The sequence below is a fragment of the Cynoglossus semilaevis genome, chromosome 1, assembly GCF_000523025.1.
Source record: "Cynoglossus semilaevis isolate Cse_v1.0 chromosome 1, Cse_v1.0, whole genome shotgun sequence".
NCBI classification, from domain to species: Eukaryota; Metazoa; Chordata; class Actinopteri; order Pleuronectiformes; family Cynoglossidae; genus Cynoglossus; species Cynoglossus semilaevis.
In genome coordinates, this window is record NC_024307.1 from 28,768,154 (window position 1) to 28,785,352 (window position 17,199).

Below are 17,199 nucleotides of genomic sequence, written 5' to 3' on the forward strand. Positions count from 1 at the left end.
AATGAGAATAAACCTGACAGAAGTGAAGGAAATGGCGAGAGTGAAGCTAGACTGAGAGCAAGAGAGGAGTTGTTACGAGTTGCTGCCAATTGTTATTTACAATCAAAGTTCTTCTGACGATCGCGTCGCCGCAGACGAGAACGGAGAACTTGAAGTGGACTTTTGAGTTCTTCCAGCAAAACTTTATTTTTAATTACTTTTATTTTTCCTTGGGAGAAGTCACGCTGCTTTTTTTTCCAAGAATGTTTCTTCGCCTTCTCCTGGTTTGTGCTACGTTGTCCTGTTGCTCAGCTTCAGGTACAGTTTGAGTTCTGCTTTGTAAAATGGATTTTAACCGTAATGTTAACCAAATGTTTCTACGTGTTTTCAACAAGATAGCAAAAATAGACACTTTTTAGTGGGTTTTATTAAGGTTTAAGGTTTTATTCAACTCAAATATGGCAAATGCTCAGATATGCATAGAGGTTGAAAGGTTTGTCAAATATGCCCCTTAAAGTTGCCTTTTACTTATAAAAATAAAAACGCTAATGCTAAATGTCAGGAGCAAAGGAGAACAAAATATTAGTAGATCACTTAGAGCCCAAAAAATGGTACAGAGAAAGCAGATAACGTACATTAGTAAGCTCACTCAGAAAGTGTCCAGATAATTGCTAAAAGTTAGAAGTTATGAATACGCTAACAGCTAAACCACAATGGACACATCCACATGACATTGCACTGCTAGCTTCTTTTACTTAATTGCGCAATCTGTACAGGGAAAGTACCACACTGTGTAACTTCATTCCTGGGCAGCACACGTGACTTCCAGCTTCCAGATTAAAAACCGCAGCAGTCCACACGAACCTGCTAATGAGCGGGAAGGTCAAAGCAGTTTGTGCCATAGAAGTTTCAAGCTCAAACCTGTAGGCTTGATGAACCTGGACTTGAATATAAAGAATGCAAACATGTCTCAAATACAGCAGCTTGTCTGACACACGCTGATGTCTAGTTGTTCCCAATCTTTTTTGGCTTGTGCTACCATTTTGACATCACAAATTTCCGGTGACATTTAAGTAGCTGTCACTCCTCAGCTCAGATATTTTATATGCTGCCCTGAATTTCAACTCCATTTATATTGAAATAATTGAAGAATACAGTTGTTTAAGATCATGAGTGATCACAATTTTTTAAAAAAAGAGTCAAAACCTTTTTTATTTTTCTTATTTTGTATTTTCCCTTTATCAGTTATTATTTCAGGCGACCCCATTTGAATTCTGGGCAACACCAAATGGGGTCCAGAGCCCAGAGTTGAAAAACACTGGGTAAAATGCAGTGATCAACTACTGTGTGTAAAACACAGCTATGGGAATTCCAATTCTTATCAAGGCTACGTTTACCATAAACAAAATATTCCGTAATGCACATCCGTTTCACGACCCAACTCCCAGCATCCTGGCTGGGCACAAGCCTGTTGAAGAAATGGTAATCCTGTGTGGCTTTGAATTTTGACCCTCAGAGTGATTGATTCTGACAGCCCTGCTCTGGAGGATTACATCCTCAGACCGGTGTGCCCGCTGATGCCCGATGTAGCGTTGAAGTTGTTAACAGTTAGCCAAGGAAAAAACTAATAATTTTTTTTAATAGCTTTAATGTAATATTAAAGCTATTATATTTTTTTAAAATAGCTTTAATGTAATATTAAAGCTATTGTGTTTTGCAGATCAATCTTCAGAGGATAAAATGAAGAAGATAACCACCTCGGTTGGCACTTCAGTGGATCTGCCCTGCACTTTTACCACCAAATCTAAGCCACCTACGACAGTGGAGTGGTCGAAAGACGGTGCCATTGCAATAGTGTTCCGTCACAATATGGAGCTCCATGATGAAAAGCATTCTCACTTTGAGGGTAGGACAAGTTTTGACATCAAGGACGGGAAGCCCAAAACCTTTTCACTGAGGCTCTGCAGTGTGCAGCACTCTGATGCTGGAGTGTACAACTGCAAGGGTCTTTGGGGAGAGGATCATAAAGAAATCCAAGAAGTGGAACTTTTAGTTGGTACGTCCAGTCCAATCATTCTTAAAAAAAAAAAAAAGCAAGAACATTTTTAAGTTGTTTTTATCTCTCTCAGATGCTGTGAACGCAATAGGATTCACTTTTGTTGAAGGGGAGAGGAAAGAGGTGATTCTGGAGTGTGAGGCCCTAAGCTTGGGGCTAAAGCACAACATCATCTTCTTGGACGATAAGAACAATGTGATGAAGGCTGAGGAGCAGCGTCGGAGTCTGCAGGGTGGAGTATATCACACTGTGACGCGCAGGACGACTCTCCAGCCTGAGAATAAAAGGTTGACATTTAAATAAAACTATTAAAATGAAGGAGAATGAATGTGAGTGTGAAAACCTAAGAGTGTCAGGGTAGTGTGGATTTTAACGCCATGCCAGGTCAGAACTATTATACCATTATAGGCTATGTCCACACGGGAACGCTCATGTTTCTTTTGGGTTGTTTTACTTTGCAAACAAAAGTCACATCCACACGTGTTGGATTAATAACGTCCAGATGGGAATTCTGGGTGGATACGGTGTAATACGTAGGTACACCTACACATGGTGTTTTACACAGACACAGACACAGACACAGAGCCACCAAAATCCAGGTTCCCCAGTCTGGAACCTGTGGAAATACCGTTTCAGAGGACCCAGAACGTCAGTGACAGGAAAGGCTGTAACGATAACATACTAAACCATTTGGACCTAACGACATGCTCCTGAAATCAAATTTTCAAAACCAAGAAGGTGGCCTTGAACACACAACACCTCACTCCAACAGATGTGTAGCCCAGGGCAAAATGAGATCTGCAGGAGACTGATGGCACCTGAAGAAACACAGCTGTACATTTTACATTCTCACTTTTCTTTCCAAAAAACAAACACATAACAAACAAAAAAAACAGGGCAGTGGTGGATTAGTGGTTGAGGGAGTGGACTTGGGTCCAGAAGGTTCCAGGTTCTAGTCCACCAGCTGCCAAGTTCCCACTGAGGTGCTCTGTCATGGCTCCGTCTCCACTCACTGCTCCCTGGTTCTTAAAGCTGCCACTGTTCACTTTGGTGATGGGTTAAAAACAGAGGTCACATTTGGTGGTGTGCAGTGGTGAGCTGTGTCACACTGACAGGGAGTTGACTTTCCACTTAGCTTTTCCTTTAGCTAAACAGACCTTGGTGTAGAAGACACAGTGGACAAGTTTACACTGAATGCTTTGCCCACACTGAGGGTCTTAAACCAGAGCTCATCTGATATGGACGCTCTCATATCTTCCTCCCACAGGGTCCTTATTGAACCTAAAGACTTGTGCATTGAAGCAGTACGATTGTAGAGAACTGAGATGGAGCCTATCAGTCTAGGAGGGGACAAAAGCAAAGCATCTAGGTCAGAGTCCTCAGGTGAACTAGGAAATGAAGGGAAATTACTACAAACAAAACTGCACACACATCAATATCTGAAACCATGTTTTGAGGACATAGCAAATTTAGCTGTACATGTTGTGGCAAAATTGGCAAAATCTTCCGTCAGTTTCTTCAGTAACCATAGACTGGACCCCTCTCTGGTTGTGTGTGGGCCACATGGGGCCTGTGGAGCACATGTTTGAATGCCTTTAACTAAATAAACTCCTCACAGAGGTTCTTTACATTTTCCACATGAACTCAAAAGACTCTTGTCCTTGTTGTCTCTCAGCCTCAGGGTCACCTGCAGAGTTCAGCAGCCAGAGAGCGACACGTACACGGATAAAGAAGTCTTCATACCAGGTATTACTACACCTGCATTTTTACTACCGCAGTACATGAAGTACAATATGCTGAAGAAAAAAGTTCAGGCTTTAAGGTACCCACAAAGTTGTTTTATTACTGGCAAAGAAATTGCTTAACACTAACAACAGCTAAGAGTTAGACATGTTCACCAGGAAGTCTAGATGGATGGTGGATGGATGGATAGAATGATGGATGGATGGATGGACAAATGTTAGCCATAAAATAACAAAGAAGTTAAAACAGCCTTGAAGTAGCCACATTTAGCTGTTTTGTTGTCATTTTTCAGCTTCCTGTCTGACCCAATGCTCTGACACCATTTGTGTTGTTGTGGGGGTCATAGCCATCATCATCATCATCCCGGTGATCTGTGCCATATTATGGGGCAGACCAGGTAAGACAGGACACATTCAGATCTGTGCCATATTATGGTGCAGACCAGGTAAGACAGGACACATTCACTCAGCTACAGTCAGGCTGAAGCTACAGTAGAGTTTTCTTTGTATTTATTTAAAGAGTTTTCTCCTCTTCCTTTTCCTCCTTCTGCTCCTGTCCACGTTCTTCCTTCTTACTCCTCCTCTTCTCTTCCACCTGCTCACTATCTTCCCTTTTCTCCTCCACCTATTTGTACTCCCCCCTCCCACTTTTCCTTTTCTTCCCTTCTCCCCTTCTTTTCTTTCTGCTCCTCCTCCTGCTGCTGCTCCAGGTCGTTCTTGTCTTAACCCAGAAGCACTAAAACAGCAGACTGCTGACACCTCCTCCTCCTCACCTGATCCCCAGTGTGAGATCAATCAGCTGAAGGAACAAGTCTCCTCACTCACGGCTCAGCTCGAAACCAAGCAAAAACAACTGGAGCAGGCTGAGGAGGAACATAGAAAGAAGATCACTGAACTGGAAGCACAGCGTCAGGACAACTGTAACACACTTCCAGTCATTATTCCTCAGCATGACAAGCCGATTAGTGTAGCCCACAGCAGTTCTCCAAAGTCCAGTTCCAACAATTTTCCAAAACCTGTAGGAAAGCCTCCAACAGTCAGGAGAAGCCAGAGAAGCCAGAGCATTTCATCCCAGGGATCAATCCAAACCAAGCCTAAGGATCACAAGAGCTCCCAAGAAGTTTTAGCTTCTTCACGTCCGTGTGGAAATGCAGATCCAAAACCAACTGGAGTTGTCCGTTCCAAGAGCTTCAGCAACTTTACCCATATCAGACCCTCGCTGATCCTGACTGCCAATCGCTTCGATGTCCTGGCGGAGCAGGATGAGGGGAAGCCCCTGTTGCCTCTCACCTAAACTTTTAATTATTTCTCCAGTGTGGAATTCACAGATTTCAATCTAATCTAAGCTAAACCGTTTTGTCCCATAGCCACTAGGGGGCATTAAAATATTAGCACTTTATTTGAAACATTCACTTTGGTCAAGCTGTGGGGCAAAAAAAAAAAAAAAAAAATACTAATACTCTTCAAAATACTAAACTAAACCAAATTAGTCACCAGATGATTAAAGGTTAAAAGACAGGAGAGCTAATTAAAGGATCTAAGAGGCTGAGAATAAGCTTGGAATAAGAAACAAAATAGATTACTAAGAGTGTTGTAAAAGGGCTAAAGGCTAACTAAAGTAGCACAATATTTTTGTGCCAAAAACGGCTTGCTGACAGTCAAAAGGTAACAACAATGACCTAACGAGATACACTAGCAAATCAGTAACGCTAACTTAAGTAGCTAGAATTTTTCACTTGAAAAACAAAACAGCAGCATAGCATTACTCTTTACAGTACGGAGTTTGACTTTGGGTTAGGTACTGCATGCTTACCAGCTAACTTCTAAGTTAACGGAGATAACAGCAAAACATGAGCCATTAAAACTGAAGGTCAGTAAGAAACTTAGCCAAAGTGTTTTTGAATAATGTGTGTTCAGTGGGTTTTATATATATATATATATATATTAACAGGACAGCATTATGTTCAAGCGAAATCACTTCTACAGTAAATGTTTACATTTAACTGGTGGTTCTTACAGTTGTGGTATTATTTTTTGTTGCACAGTGAATGGAACACTTTGAAATATCGTCCATCACCTTCAGAAAATGTTCTGATAAATGTATAGAGGAGAATAGTAAGAGGGGGTTGGTATCAAGGATAGGAAAATGAAAATGGGATACTTCAAAACACATTCCATTACTTGAAAATATCAACGTGAACTCCCTGTCACTGTGACACAGCTCACCACTGCACACAACCAAATGAGCAGTGAGTGGAGACGGAGCCATGACAGAGCACCTCAGTGGGAGTGGGAGTGAGCCACCACTGCCCATGACAAAAATGATCCAACAGATCAGATCAGGGAGCACACCTACATCTTTTAGAATTGCTCGACACTCATTCTAGCAGGAATTCCAAACATTTTGAAGATGAAATGACCACTGAACCCATAACATTATATACTGGGTTTGATTCTAGAGGAAGATATAGGGAAGAGGAAAGTCCAGTCTTGCCTGCCAAGTTTTTAAGTCTTTTTTTTTTTTTGTCTATTTTTTTGTATTTTTTCTACTGTGAATTTTTACTTCCACACATTTGAATAAAATATTTGTCTAAATTGAATTTTCTTAGTTTTTTATTTTTATCCAGGCTTTGTGGTTGTGCATTTCCCAAACGATTAAACTCTGTGCTCGCCCCCTACTGAGAAAATGTTGACACTGCAAGCTTTAAAGTAATAAAAATAAATAGCTGGTTCAATCCCGAAGAAACAAAAGTGGGTCCAGAAATAGCTGAATGTTAGCCAAAAAGTAGCTAAGAATAAGTGATAAAGTTATCAAACGTACTGTAAGTGCTATAATGAGGTTTAGAACTAGTTAAAGTTTTCCACAAAGTTGCTAAATGTTAACTCCAAATAAGCTAAAAGTAAGAGAAACCTAACAAATATGACGAGGAAATAACATCTACAGCAAAGATGACAAATTCTAGGTCTTAAATTGTGTAGTGGGGTTGTGCTGCACTTGGTCTTTGAACAGGAAGTAGACCAGAGGTAGGCAACAGTCCTGCGTTGATCATGATGCAACTCACGTCTCTGTGTCTGACGCTTGGTGAGATTTTTTATTTCTTCTTCTTTATTTTAACCCTTTTTTTACTGACTTTTGCTTAATATCTTTTCTCAAACATGTTTTTGGTTTTCATATTTTTAAAACCATTTTCACTTTCTTTCCGGTACATAATTTTGACTTCCTCCTTTCTCCTCCTGTTGCTGTATCTCCTCTCCTTCCCCTCACCTCTGTCCCTCTTCTCCTCTCCTTGCTTCTTTTGTCGCCTGTAAAATCTCTCCTCCTGTCTTCTGTTTTCTCACATCTCCTCTGTCCTCCTCACCTCTCTTCTTCCCACTCTTCACCCTATTCTCTTTCGATCTCTCTTCTCCTCTCCTGCCTTCCTCTCACCCTCCTATCCCCCTTTCCCCTTTTTATTCTCTCCCCTGTCTTTCCCCCTCCTCGACATTTCTTCTCTCCCCTGTCTTTCCCCCTCCTCGTCTCTGTCCTCTCCTCTCTTCTTCCTGTTTTTCCTTCTCCTCTCTCCAGTGTGTCTCCATCTCTCTCCTTACTCCTCTCAGTTATTTCGTTACTCCACCATTAATATTAGCTGTGGAAAAGACTCCAGCGCCACCGTATGGAAGGTAAAAAGAAGAACCTTGGGGGGCAGCGTCACATCCTGCTCCTCGGGCTGGGGCTCTTCTTTGTCCTCCAGTTCCACCTGTGTCATAGGGCACACCTACCCCTCTGACAGCGGCCTCTACTGGTGTGAGTCTGATGATGGCAGACAGAGTCTCATGGCCAACATCACCATCTCAGGTATGACTTTCTTGAAACGTGAACACTTAGCCAGGCTCAGTTAAATGTTAGCAATATTAAAGTAGGCTCACGTGAAGCTAAAACATAGGATACCAGAAATATATAAAAACCTAGCAAAATGTGGAGCAGAAAAGGCTGAAGAAGAAAATAAAAGGCTAATAAATGGCGATGAAAGTTAAATAAATGTTAACTTTGCAACAATTATAACAACAGTATCCAATGGCTGGCCGTGTTACAACTAAAGGTTAGCTACAGCGTGAGACACAGCAGCTTAGCTAACCATTCACACTGTATTTTAACCAGATAAGTCCGTGGTCTTAGAGAGCCCCCCTGGTCCAGTCCCTGAAGGATCCAACGTGACTCTGCGCTGCAGAACCAGGACCGCGTCGTCGTCTGAGCGTCTGTTTTCTTTCTACAAGGACGGTCATCTGATCAGCAGCAGCTCCACTGCAGAGCTGTCCATCTACAACGTCTCTACATCTGACCAGGGTCTCTACAGGTGCCACCTTCACCAGGGGGACCAGTCTCTCCACAGCCTGCTGCAAGTCCAAAGTAAGACCCACCACCGGACTAACCTGGTTCAACCGGGTCTTTGGTTTGGGATCTGGTCTCCATGAATTTAGATCTGGTCTTTGGAACAAGTCTTTGGTCTCCAACCACTATGAACGCAGGGTTAGGGTGAGCTGCCTGCATCTGGACCAGGTCTGTGAGATTGTCTACGGTCTTATGGTCTTAGAGTATATCTTTTTGGACAGGGTCATTTTTAAACCCTGGATTATTGTGAGCTGGTCTTCAGGTGATGGTCTGAATTTCTCACCTAACCTGCTCTGTAATTTCTTTGGTTTTCCTAGGTCATGTGTTCGCTTCACCAGAAGGTCCAGCATCCTCATGTGCACCACCTGCTTTTACAATCATACGCCACCTGCTGGTGGGAAGTCCCTTCCTCCTGTCCACTATCTTCATGACACTTGTTCACAGGAACAGGAATCAAGGTCAGGTTTTAGAGACATCTAATCTACCTGCTACACACTGATCTGAAAACAAGTCTTAGTAATGAGGAGGTTAAATACGTGACCATTTCTGAACTCGTATTGTATTGCATTCAAAACAGTTGAAATCGGTGGGTGGGTGGATGGATGGGGAGGTAGGTAGGTAGGTAGGGATACCTACCTACCTACATAATGAGCAGTGTAGGTAGGTAGACAGACAGATAGACAGGTAATGAGCAGTGTAGACAGACAGACAGACAGACAGATAGACAGACAGACAGACAGACAGACAGACAGACAGACAGACAGACAGACAGACAGACAGACAGACAGACAGATAGATAGATAGATAGATAGATAGATAGATAAAATATAAAATAAAATATAAAATAATATATATATTTATATATTATATTTATATTTATATTTAATATTTATTATATTTATATATTTATATATAATTTATATATATTATAAAATAAGATAGATTAAATAGTTTAAGGAATGATGATAAACAATAAAAAATAGTATCACAGAAATATAGAAATAATAGCAACGAAACAAACAACCAGATAAAGCTGGGATAAACCTAATAATTACCCAGGACATAGAAAATTAGATTTTCAGAAAATTCACCAAAGAAAATGTATTAAGTTACTAACTAGACAAAAATGACACAAAATCCTCTAGATTATCTGAAAATGATCCAAAACACACCAGAGATCTGAAAACGTGAAAAATGAAAGACCCAGAAAGGTGTACTAACAGTTAACGTAGACATAGCAGTAGATTAAAAAAACCCACGGGTTTACATTAAGCAAGACTTGCTAAAAGTTAGACAGACTGAAATAAGACCAGTGTTTCTAACATCACTTTTTACTGATGGTTGTTTGTTTGTGTTTGTTTGTTCACACAGCAGCTAGGAATCTTCCAGAGCGAACGCTCAGTGATGATGTCATCATGGAAGTAGTCTCATAGCAGTGCTGTTGTGAAACTATTGTCCCTCCTGGTTCTCTGGCCTCTTCCAACTCTTCTCTGACGAAAGTGATTTTTCTGTGGTTGTTTAGCAGAACTGTGTCAGTGGTTTGTTTCTCAGTTGAAACAGAGAAAAGGAAGAGGAAACTTTAAAAAAAAAGCTGTGAACAAATCTTACAGTGGAGTTTCATCTGCGGCCAAGCCACAGTGCAACCAGTTCTGCATTTGTGTTTCTGCAATGGCAATATGGATTGAAAAGCAGTTAAAGTTTAGACCAGTCAGACAAACTGTACACGTTAGCGTAGATAATCGTTAACAATTAACCAAAACATCTGGAGATTGTATCGAAATAAAAAATTCTCAATAAAAAAAAGCTTCGATTTGCCACGAACATTTAGGAAAAATCCACCCAGAAATTAGCTATTAATTAGCCAATATATTCAAGAAATAGCCGTAATATATATGTATTGCTAAGGGTCCGTATGAACACGCACTTCTTCTTACAGCGTCAGTCACGCGTTTGTATCTCTTCCCCATTGCCTCACATACTATACAGGTGTGAGAGTAAATGCAATACCAGTAACTGACCATGAGATGTCGCGCCTAAACCTTAAGAGATTATTTGAGCTGACGTCACAGCGCGTGACGTACGATAAATGGATTGTTGTTAGGGAAGGAACAAACATAACCCGAAATCATGTGAATGTTTATTACATTAGACAGGCAAATGACACAAATACACACCTAAGACTCACAGGTGTTCACTTTACTGCCACCTACTGAAGTTGAAATGCTGTAACAATTCTTAGAACTCCTGATGAACAAAGACTTTAAACACATAAAAAAAAAAAAAGAAAACAAGAAACAAAACATCCTCAGAGAAATTAAGAGAATAAACAGGTAGGAATAAGGAACGAAGGAGACCAGGACCAGGACTAGCACGGGGACCAGGACCAGGACCAGGACCAGGACCAGGACCAGGACTAGCACGGGGACCAGGACCAGGTTTAGGCTCTGGGCTGCAGCCCCTGCCTCATGTTCTGAAGCTCTGGCTTGAGTGTTGAGTAGACAGTGAAAACCCCATCCACATCTAGAGCGCAGATAAGTCGTGTTAACGTCATCATCATCATCATCATCATCATCATCATCATCATCATCATCATCAAACATCAGGTTCAATATCAACACTGTGAACTTCAAACATTTAAAAGACGAGGACACGTCAGACCCACTGAGCAGAGCCATTAAAGTATTAGCATGTATGAAACTAAACCAACCTTCTGAACAGTTACGGCCTGATGTAAATAGAAAGTAAACGCAGATTCTTTTCGTGTGTGCGCGTGTCAGATTATCACCTCTCAGCACCACCGTCTGTTGGTTTTCCATCTATAAATGTGGCTAATATAATATTAGCTTATCCTTAAGAATGTTTGCTCAGTACCTTTTTAGGCTACATTCAAGTTACTACGAGCTAATGTTGTTTAATATATTGCTAAAACTTTGGATAATTCTTAATTATCCAAAGCTTAACGGATACGTTTTGGTTTTGTTTGACTAATTCTCAGCGGGTTTTAACTAACATTTAGCTAAACGTGGGCTACTCTATGTCAACACTTGAAGCTATCCACAACCTACTGTGGCTAGCTTTGAACAATACTGGTATACTTTGGTGAAATGTCCCGATTCGTTATAAACGGTTTTGACAGTCTGTACACAAACATACGTACATTGAGAACAGCAAAATGCAATGCTGAACAGTGCCCAAAGAATAAACAACAGTGTAAGCAGTTAGCAGTTAGCAACGGTCCCACGGAATCTAGGAATCTTTACCGCTGCTTGGCTGCTTACGCTGGACAACCGGGGTGATGATGATGTCTGTGTACAAAACATCAGCTTTTTTCACTGTAACACACAGGAAAACATTTGCATTAATGTTAGCATATTATTAGCTCTGTCAACAAGAAATGCAGTAATTGTCCTGGTAATTTATGGCTCTCTCAGAGCATCTGTAGAGCAGATTGAGCAGATTATTTTTTTTATTTTAACCTCAACTTGCAGTTACTTATTTTCTAACACTCAGTATGGTTTTAATTTATCTTTTCAATGACTGTATTTGTATTTATTTTAAAGCTGGGTTTCAGGTGTTCATTGTATAATTAACATTCAGTAATTGTTAGGCTACAAGATGGCTGTTTTTGGGTAACTCTTAATGTTTTTCTTTGGTAACCCTGAGTTTTGGTTTGGTCAAATTTCCTTTTCTGGGCAACCTTTGAAAAGCAAACTAAACATCTCCTAAAATTCATAATAATATATTTTGTTTATGGTTCTGTTTATGTATAACATTTATCTATCCATAGCCATAACATTTCATTTTACTTTTATTGGCCTATGACAGGAAGTGATATGTACACGGAAACAAACTGACCTTTTCGGCGTCTGTGGAAGCAGAACAGCATCAACAACGTTGAGGTCGGTAACACGACCACGACAGGCAGCAGGATGCACAGGAGACAGGTTTGAGGTCTTTGAAGATTTCTTTTCTCATCACAGACACCCACACACTGACCTGACAACAAACACAGCTCCATACAGTGGTCGAGGCCACACTTTCCTGCTGCTACGGTGCTCCCTCCTGTGGTCACTTTGTGTTGGTAAAGAAAGTTTGAAGATGCATTTTTTAAAACATTTAAACTCGGTGACGGTCATCGTTGACAACTGCTGTGTTCTATCATTTAACACTGGTGATTTTTTCTATGGACTTCTGTATGTGCACATTTCCCAACCTAATAAAATAAAATCTTTAACATGTCAAAATAGCATGAGAGTTGTGTGATATGAAAGCTTATTAGAATATTTTATCAAAATCAAAACCCTGTCTTGATATTCTCAAGGACAAATAACGAGATTTAGAGGAAATTTAAAACAACTCAAGTCTTCACTAATTTCTGACCCTTCTGTTGAAGGGTCAGAAATTTGGAAATTTTGGAAAATAAACCAACCTGTGACAGTGAGCCAGCTTTCAGGAGACGTGTCCTTTCCTGAGGCACAACTGTAATGTCCTTCGTCTGACTTGGAGACATTGTGGATGGTCAAAATTCCTGCCGAGCTGCTCTCCACCAGAGCCCCGTCCTTGTAGAAAGTCCCCGTCAGGCTGTTGGAGGAGTAGAGCGAGGGGGAATCTCTGCCTTTGCAGAACAAAGTCACGTTGGCTCCCTCAACCACAGGAAAGACTGGAACTTCCACGATCACATGACCACCTGACGAAGCCATCGCAGGTACTTTACAGATACAGATTTGTGCCCCTTCCTCCTCTGATGTATTTGTCTTACCTGTGACAGAGATGTTGATGGTGTTGCTGTAGAACCCTGGTCCGGACTCACACCAATAAACCCCAGAGTCTGACGGGATGAGGTAATCCAGGAAGCAGCTGGATTTGTCGGTGCTGTTGCCTGAGCTGAGACACTCTTTGTTGGTATGTTTGGACGTGTTCCTCATCACTTTCCAATCCAGGAGGTTTCCCAGAGGCTGACACTTCAGAGTCACTGACTCGTGTTGGAAGAACTGGGATTGGTTGGGAACAACCGTGAGCAAGGCTGCAAGAAAAAATAAAAAAAATCAGACTTTTCTCTGTGGACTCAGGGGACACAGCTAAGGGTGCTGATGAATATGTGAACATATTCAGCCTCCATGAATCCCTAGAACACAACACTGGGGTCAGTCAGAATGTTCTCAGACAGTTTCTGCAGGAGTCTAATGTTGACAACGGACTAAAACCAGTTCAGAACAGTCTCTGTGTCTCCAACAGCTTTGACCAGTTTGACCACTAAGTCTTTGTGCTGAGCCGTGACAGATTTGACAGATTGAGTGTTCAATGAGCAGACACACTGCAACAGTGACACACCAGTGAACAGTCGTAATAGGTTTATCCTAAATGTTGAGTTTGTTTCTCACCTGCCACTGAGCATAATGCTGCTGCGTCCATGACTGCAGATGTTGTGAGTGTCACAGACAGTTTCCTGCCAAGAATCTGTCTCAAGGTCTGAAGCTGTGATGGGCTGCTAGTTAGCAGGAAGCAATGTGTGATAAATGTGTGCCTCTGGTTTCCTGTCTTTTTCCTTCTTCTTCAAAGAAACAGTGTTATTTTGTTTTTATTGATCCGTCACAGATGATCTCTAAAGCAGTTTTAAAAACAGGCAACTGGACTCACCACCAAGTAAACTGAAGACGTTTCGCTTCTCATCCAAGAAGCTTCATCAGTTCTACTGTCCTGGTGGGGTGTTGCAGGTATTTATATATCCACCCCAAAGGTGGGTGTGGTGTCCAGTAAAGTGGCCAACGTCTTCAAATAACTTGGGGTGAGTCCAATTGCCTATTTTTAAAACTGCTTTGGAGATTATTATGAAGACCTGGATGACCGAGAATATCCACAAGTATCTGTCAAAGAGAAATAATGAAACACCTGAGGACCGACGAAAGGCACATTACCTCATTGCACTTATTTCCACTTGACCCACTTCAATTATGCTACCTTTAGTGGCCCCCATTTGGTATATATAGGCCAGTAGCTCACCGTCAAGGCCAGCAAAGCTATAGATTATCAAAAGTTATTTTTTTAATATACTTATCATGAATTATTATTAAATTATACAGAGTATTCTGTTCTATTCATTCATTCTCACCCTCAGTTTTTCTTGTGTTACCAGGTTTAAAGAAATCAGCTCTAAAGCCTTCAGAAACATCATGCTATGGAACGTTTCTATGGATATTGCAGTAAATAATCCGATTGACGAATCATGTGAGTGATTCGTCATGGGGATGACGTCAATACGCTGATAAAACCGTGCCCCACGCTGCGTATGACACACTCGCGCAACGTCCTGGTTGTGTACGTTATGACGTTTAGTGTTTCCTTCTGGCTCGCCGTTTTTGCCGTCGCTGCGGACTCTGCCTCGATTCTCCCCGCATCAGATGGTGAGTGAGTCGCTTCTTCGGTGAATATTTAGCCGTTAACCTTTCTGTTTTTCCGTCTAACTGATGTTGTCGACTACAGTTCTCGTCAGCGTGTGATTTAAAATCACACGAGCAGCGGCGACGTCAGTGTGTAAACACTGTGTCGAGCCTTAAAAGTTTAAAAAGAATAAACAAGCCGTAACTGAGTCACGGTCTGACTTTAACAGTTAAATTTAAAGGCGAACACAAGTTCAAACAACGAGGTCCTATAGGGTATAGGCAGGTTCGCCTGTTGTAGATCAGGTTTTCATCCAAATGTCGGTTTGCGTGTTTTCTTAAGTGACGTAAGCCGAATTATTTATCCTCCAGCGTGTTTTTAAAGCCCTAATATGTTTTTCTGATGTGAAGACTATAAAAAGCTATAAATAAAAAAATAATTAACAAAAAGCTTCTGACTCATGTTGGGTTTTTTTTTCCAGGCGATCAGTTCCTGACGGGCTCAGCTCAGCCAATCACAGCCTCACTGGGTGATGACGTTGTCCTCCCCTGTCTTCTGAGTTCTGGGCGTGACGCGCGGTTGCTAACATTTGAATGGTCGCGGTTGGACGTCGAGCCGGACCCCTCGGACCCTCTGCGCCGGGTCTATTATGTGTATCTCCGCCGTGGCGGCGCGGAGCTCACGGACATGAAGCTGGCGTCGTACAACGACAGAGCGTCTGCTTTCGAGGCCGAACTTACACGCGGGAACTTGTCACTTAGCATCAGAAACGTGACGTACACAGATCGTGGAATGTACCGATGCTTTGTACCCAGCCTGAGAAGCCATGTAATCATCCAGCTCGTTGTTGGTAAGAAAAGTTTGTTTTTAATTCCAAGCCAAAATGGAAAAGTTTAAAATTCTCCAAAATATACCCTGGTTGTTATACCTTATTAATCCCAGGCTGGGGAATTACAGAATGCTTTGGAAAATTTGGTAAATGAAACAAATATTTCTTTTTCAGTAATAATGTGTAAAAAGCAAAAGTGTCTAAATTTAATAAGAAATATTTTATGGCTAAATATAATATTCAAACTTACCTTAACTGAAAACATTGTAGAAGAAGCAACAATGTGTGTAAAGCTTGGCTCGTAGATGCATAGAAATCTGTAAAAAAAAAAAAAGATAAAGTTGATCATAATTTATTAAATGAAAAACTAAAAACTTTCAGTTCCTGCTTCTCCTACAACTTGGACGACGGCTCCATCGCTGGTACCCAGAAACTTTCACACTCCAGATTCTGGAGACATCAACAACAATAATGGTAAGTTTTTGTTCTTTTTTTAAATATTGAAGTACAACCAAAAGTTTTGTTTGTATTTGTTTTTATTTAAAGTCTTTGGAATTGTGTTTCTTTCACCCTTCAGATGATCATAAAAATCCCATTACCTGGATTCTGTCTGCCACTTTTGTAGTGTTGCTTTCTGTCTCAGTTGCCATATTTATTGTTGTGCAACAATGGCGAAAAAAAGAGGCAACTAAAGGTGAACCAAATCATTTGGATGTCGACCAAAGCAGAGCCCTCACTGAGTAGATGCCATCGCTCAAGCAAAAGACAGTGGACTCTAACGAGTCACATGGTGATTGAAAATGTGACTCCTTACCTGGAACTTTGGACGAGGATGGACTGATGAGGACAAACAACAGACGCCTTTCAAAAATAGATGGACTTTGATGAACTTTAGGCAAAATCTTCAGGCAAAACTCTTAACAACCACGCTATAACCATGGAGAATCTACAGGGGTCAGCAACCTTTATGAAACTGAGCGCTACTTCAAGGGTACTTAGGAATATGAAGAGCTACTTGTTTGATACAGACTTGTATCAAACAAGCACATCATACCAACTTGACTATCACTGCAGGTGTAACTGATCCAAAAAGCACAGTAACAGTACAGTTGTTAACCCTCTGGTTGACTAGTTTTATTTTTAGAAGGTCGTCCATAGGGGGTTCTAGGTGACCCCGTGCACCACGTTGGTGACCCCGATTTATAGAATCTATAATGCCTTTGCACCCCCTGGTGGCTGGTTGCAAATTAATGAGTCAACTACTGACTTTATTTAATGAAAATATATTTATTTTTAAATGATGTACTGCGGGACAGACATAGAGATTTACAGTGACCTCGGCAGATTATATGTATTTTATCAGTTTAAGGAAAAGTCACCATTTTAGACTAAATCAAGACTGGTAAACAGTCGGTGCTCACTACACAATCACTCACCATATCTATGAAGATTCTCAGTCATCCAGATCAAGGTCGAGGTTGAAGGGTTCTGTTGGGCAACTGGACATGAAGTTCCCTTCCCCACATGACCCCAGCGGCCCACCCAACCTGAAGCACCTTTTATCTTTAGTCACACCCACAGCATATAATTCCTGTACTCCCCACCATCAGTTAGAACTGAAGAAGGCTCTTTGATGAGAGGCCAAACGTCCTCGAGAAAACATTTCGCGTCCAGTTGCCTAACGGAGCCCTTCGACCTTCACTCACACTGTCTTTCCTTTTCAAAAAACAATTTCAGAATTCTCAGGTAACAGTTTTCACACAAAGAATAAAAATTACAAAACAATTTAGATCTTGGTTGTTTTGGGTTTTTTTTTTTCCTTTACGTTCACAGGGAGCATGGTCAT

General features: G+C 41.1%; 4 protein-coding genes across 9 annotated transcripts; 3 read left to right on the top strand and 1 right to left on the bottom strand.

The window, feature by feature from the left end:
- Positions 1–6: 6 nt before the first annotated feature.
- LOC103389665 (uncharacterized) lies at positions 7–5,253 on the top strand. Of its 2 annotated transcripts, none has more exons than XM_008325191.2 (6): positions 7–297; positions 1,665–2,035; positions 2,109–2,322; positions 3,711–3,781; positions 4,071–4,175; positions 4,488–5,253. In XM_008325191.2, the coding sequence occupies exons 2-6, from the start codon at positions 1,720–1,722 to the stop codon at positions 5,069–5,071; spliced, it is 1,290 nt and encodes a 429-aa protein (XP_008323413.1). In that variant the 5' UTR covers positions 7–297; positions 1,665–1,719; the 3' UTR covers positions 5,072–5,253. The 2 variants fall into 2 exon arrangements, with proteins under 2 accessions (XP_008323413.1, XP_008323404.1); XM_008325182.2 differs by having other exon boundaries at positions 1,700–2,035.
- A 1,513-nt stretch (positions 5,254–6,766) lies between these two features.
- Positions 6,767–9,967, top strand: LOC103390140 (Fc receptor-like protein 5). Of its 4 annotated transcripts, none has more exons than XM_025063089.1 (6): positions 6,767–6,859; positions 7,343–7,612; positions 7,916–8,164; positions 8,464–8,604; positions 9,518–9,601; positions 9,634–9,967. In XM_025063089.1, the coding sequence occupies exons 1-5, from the start codon at positions 6,826–6,828 to the stop codon at positions 9,577–9,579; spliced, it is 756 nt and encodes a 251-aa protein (XP_024918857.1). In that variant the 5' UTR covers positions 6,767–6,825; the 3' UTR covers positions 9,580–9,601; positions 9,634–9,967. The 4 variants fall into 4 exon arrangements, with proteins under 4 accessions (XP_024918857.1, XP_024918862.1, XP_008324102.2 ...); XM_025063094.1 differs by having other exon boundaries at positions 9,521–9,601; XM_008325880.3 differs by having other exon boundaries at positions 9,518–9,967.
- A 304-nt stretch (positions 9,968–10,271) lies between these two features.
- Positions 10,272–14,382, bottom strand: LOC103389696 (uncharacterized). 2 transcript variants are annotated; one of them, XM_008325225.3, is made up of 9 exons: positions 14,256–14,382; positions 14,105–14,163; positions 13,784–14,010; positions 13,528–13,697; positions 12,906–13,169; positions 12,576–12,833; positions 12,002–12,217; positions 11,407–11,478; positions 10,272–10,666 (listed from the first exon to the last, which is right to left on the bottom strand). In XM_008325225.3, exons 4-9 carry the CDS (start codon positions 13,556–13,558, stop codon positions 10,584–10,586), a joined length of 924 nt encoding a protein of 307 aa, XP_008323447.1. In that variant the 5' UTR covers positions 13,559–13,697; positions 13,784–14,010; positions 14,105–14,163; positions 14,256–14,382; the 3' UTR covers positions 10,272–10,583. The 2 variants fall into 2 exon arrangements, with proteins under 2 accessions (XP_008323447.1, XP_016888375.1); XM_017032886.2 differs by having other exon boundaries at positions 13,784–14,163.
- A 35-nt stretch (positions 14,383–14,417) lies between these two features.
- On the top strand, positions 14,418–16,746 carry LOC103389686 (myelin-oligodendrocyte glycoprotein-like). The gene is made up of 4 exons (XM_008325210.3): positions 14,418–14,547; positions 15,006–15,374; positions 15,735–15,827; positions 15,931–16,746. Exons 1-4 carry the CDS (start codon positions 14,433–14,435, stop codon positions 16,095–16,097), a joined length of 744 nt encoding a protein of 247 aa, XP_008323432.1. The 5' UTR covers positions 14,418–14,432; the 3' UTR covers positions 16,098–16,746.
- Positions 16,747–17,199: the final 453 nt, after the last annotated feature.

Bases quoted from the DNA above. Each gene is read 5' to 3' on its own strand.
- LOC103390140 (XM_008325880.3), top strand. From the start codon at position 6,826: ATGATGCAACTCACGTCTCTGTGTCTGACGCTTG. The intron at 7,613-7,915 runs GTATGACTTTCT...TATTTTAACCAG, and splicing joins GGCCAACATCACCATCTCAG to ATAAGTCCGTGGTCTTAGAG. The intron at 8,165-8,463 runs GTAAGACCCACC...TGGTTTTCCTAG, and splicing joins CAGCCTGCTGCAAGTCCAAA to GTCATGTGTTCGCTTCACCA.
- LOC103389696 (XM_008325225.3), bottom strand. From the start codon at position 13,558: ATGGACGCAGCAGCATTATGCTCAGTGGCAG. The intron at 11,479-12,001 runs GTCAGTTTGTTT...TGTGTGTTACAG, and splicing joins CTTCCACAGACGCCGAAAAG to TGAAAAAAGCTGATGTTTTG. The intron at 10,667-11,406 runs GTAAAGATTCCT...TCTGCGCTCTAG, and splicing joins GCGTAAGCAGCCAAGCAGCG to ATGTGGATGGGGTTTTCACT.
- LOC103389665 (XM_008325182.2), top strand. From the start codon at position 243: ATGTTTCTTCGCCTTCTCCTGGTTTGTGCTACGTTGTCCTGTTGCTCA. The intron at 2,323-3,710 runs GTTGACATTTAA...GTTGTCTCTCAG, and splicing joins CTCCAGCCTGAGAATAAAAG to CCTCAGGGTCACCTGCAGAG. The intron at 3,782-4,070 runs GTATTACTACAC...GTCATTTTTCAG, and splicing joins TAAAGAAGTCTTCATACCAG to CTTCCTGTCTGACCCAATGC.
- LOC103389686 (XM_008325210.3), top strand. From the start codon at position 14,433: ATGACACACTCGCGCAACGTCCTGGTTGTGTACGTTATGACGTTTAGT. The intron at 15,375-15,734 runs GTAAGAAAAGTT...AAAAACTTTCAG, and splicing joins AATCATCCAGCTCGTTGTTG to TTCCTGCTTCTCCTACAACT. The intron at 15,828-15,930 runs GTAAGTTTTTGT...TTCACCCTTCAG, and splicing joins AGACATCAACAACAATAATG to ATGATCATAAAAATCCCATT.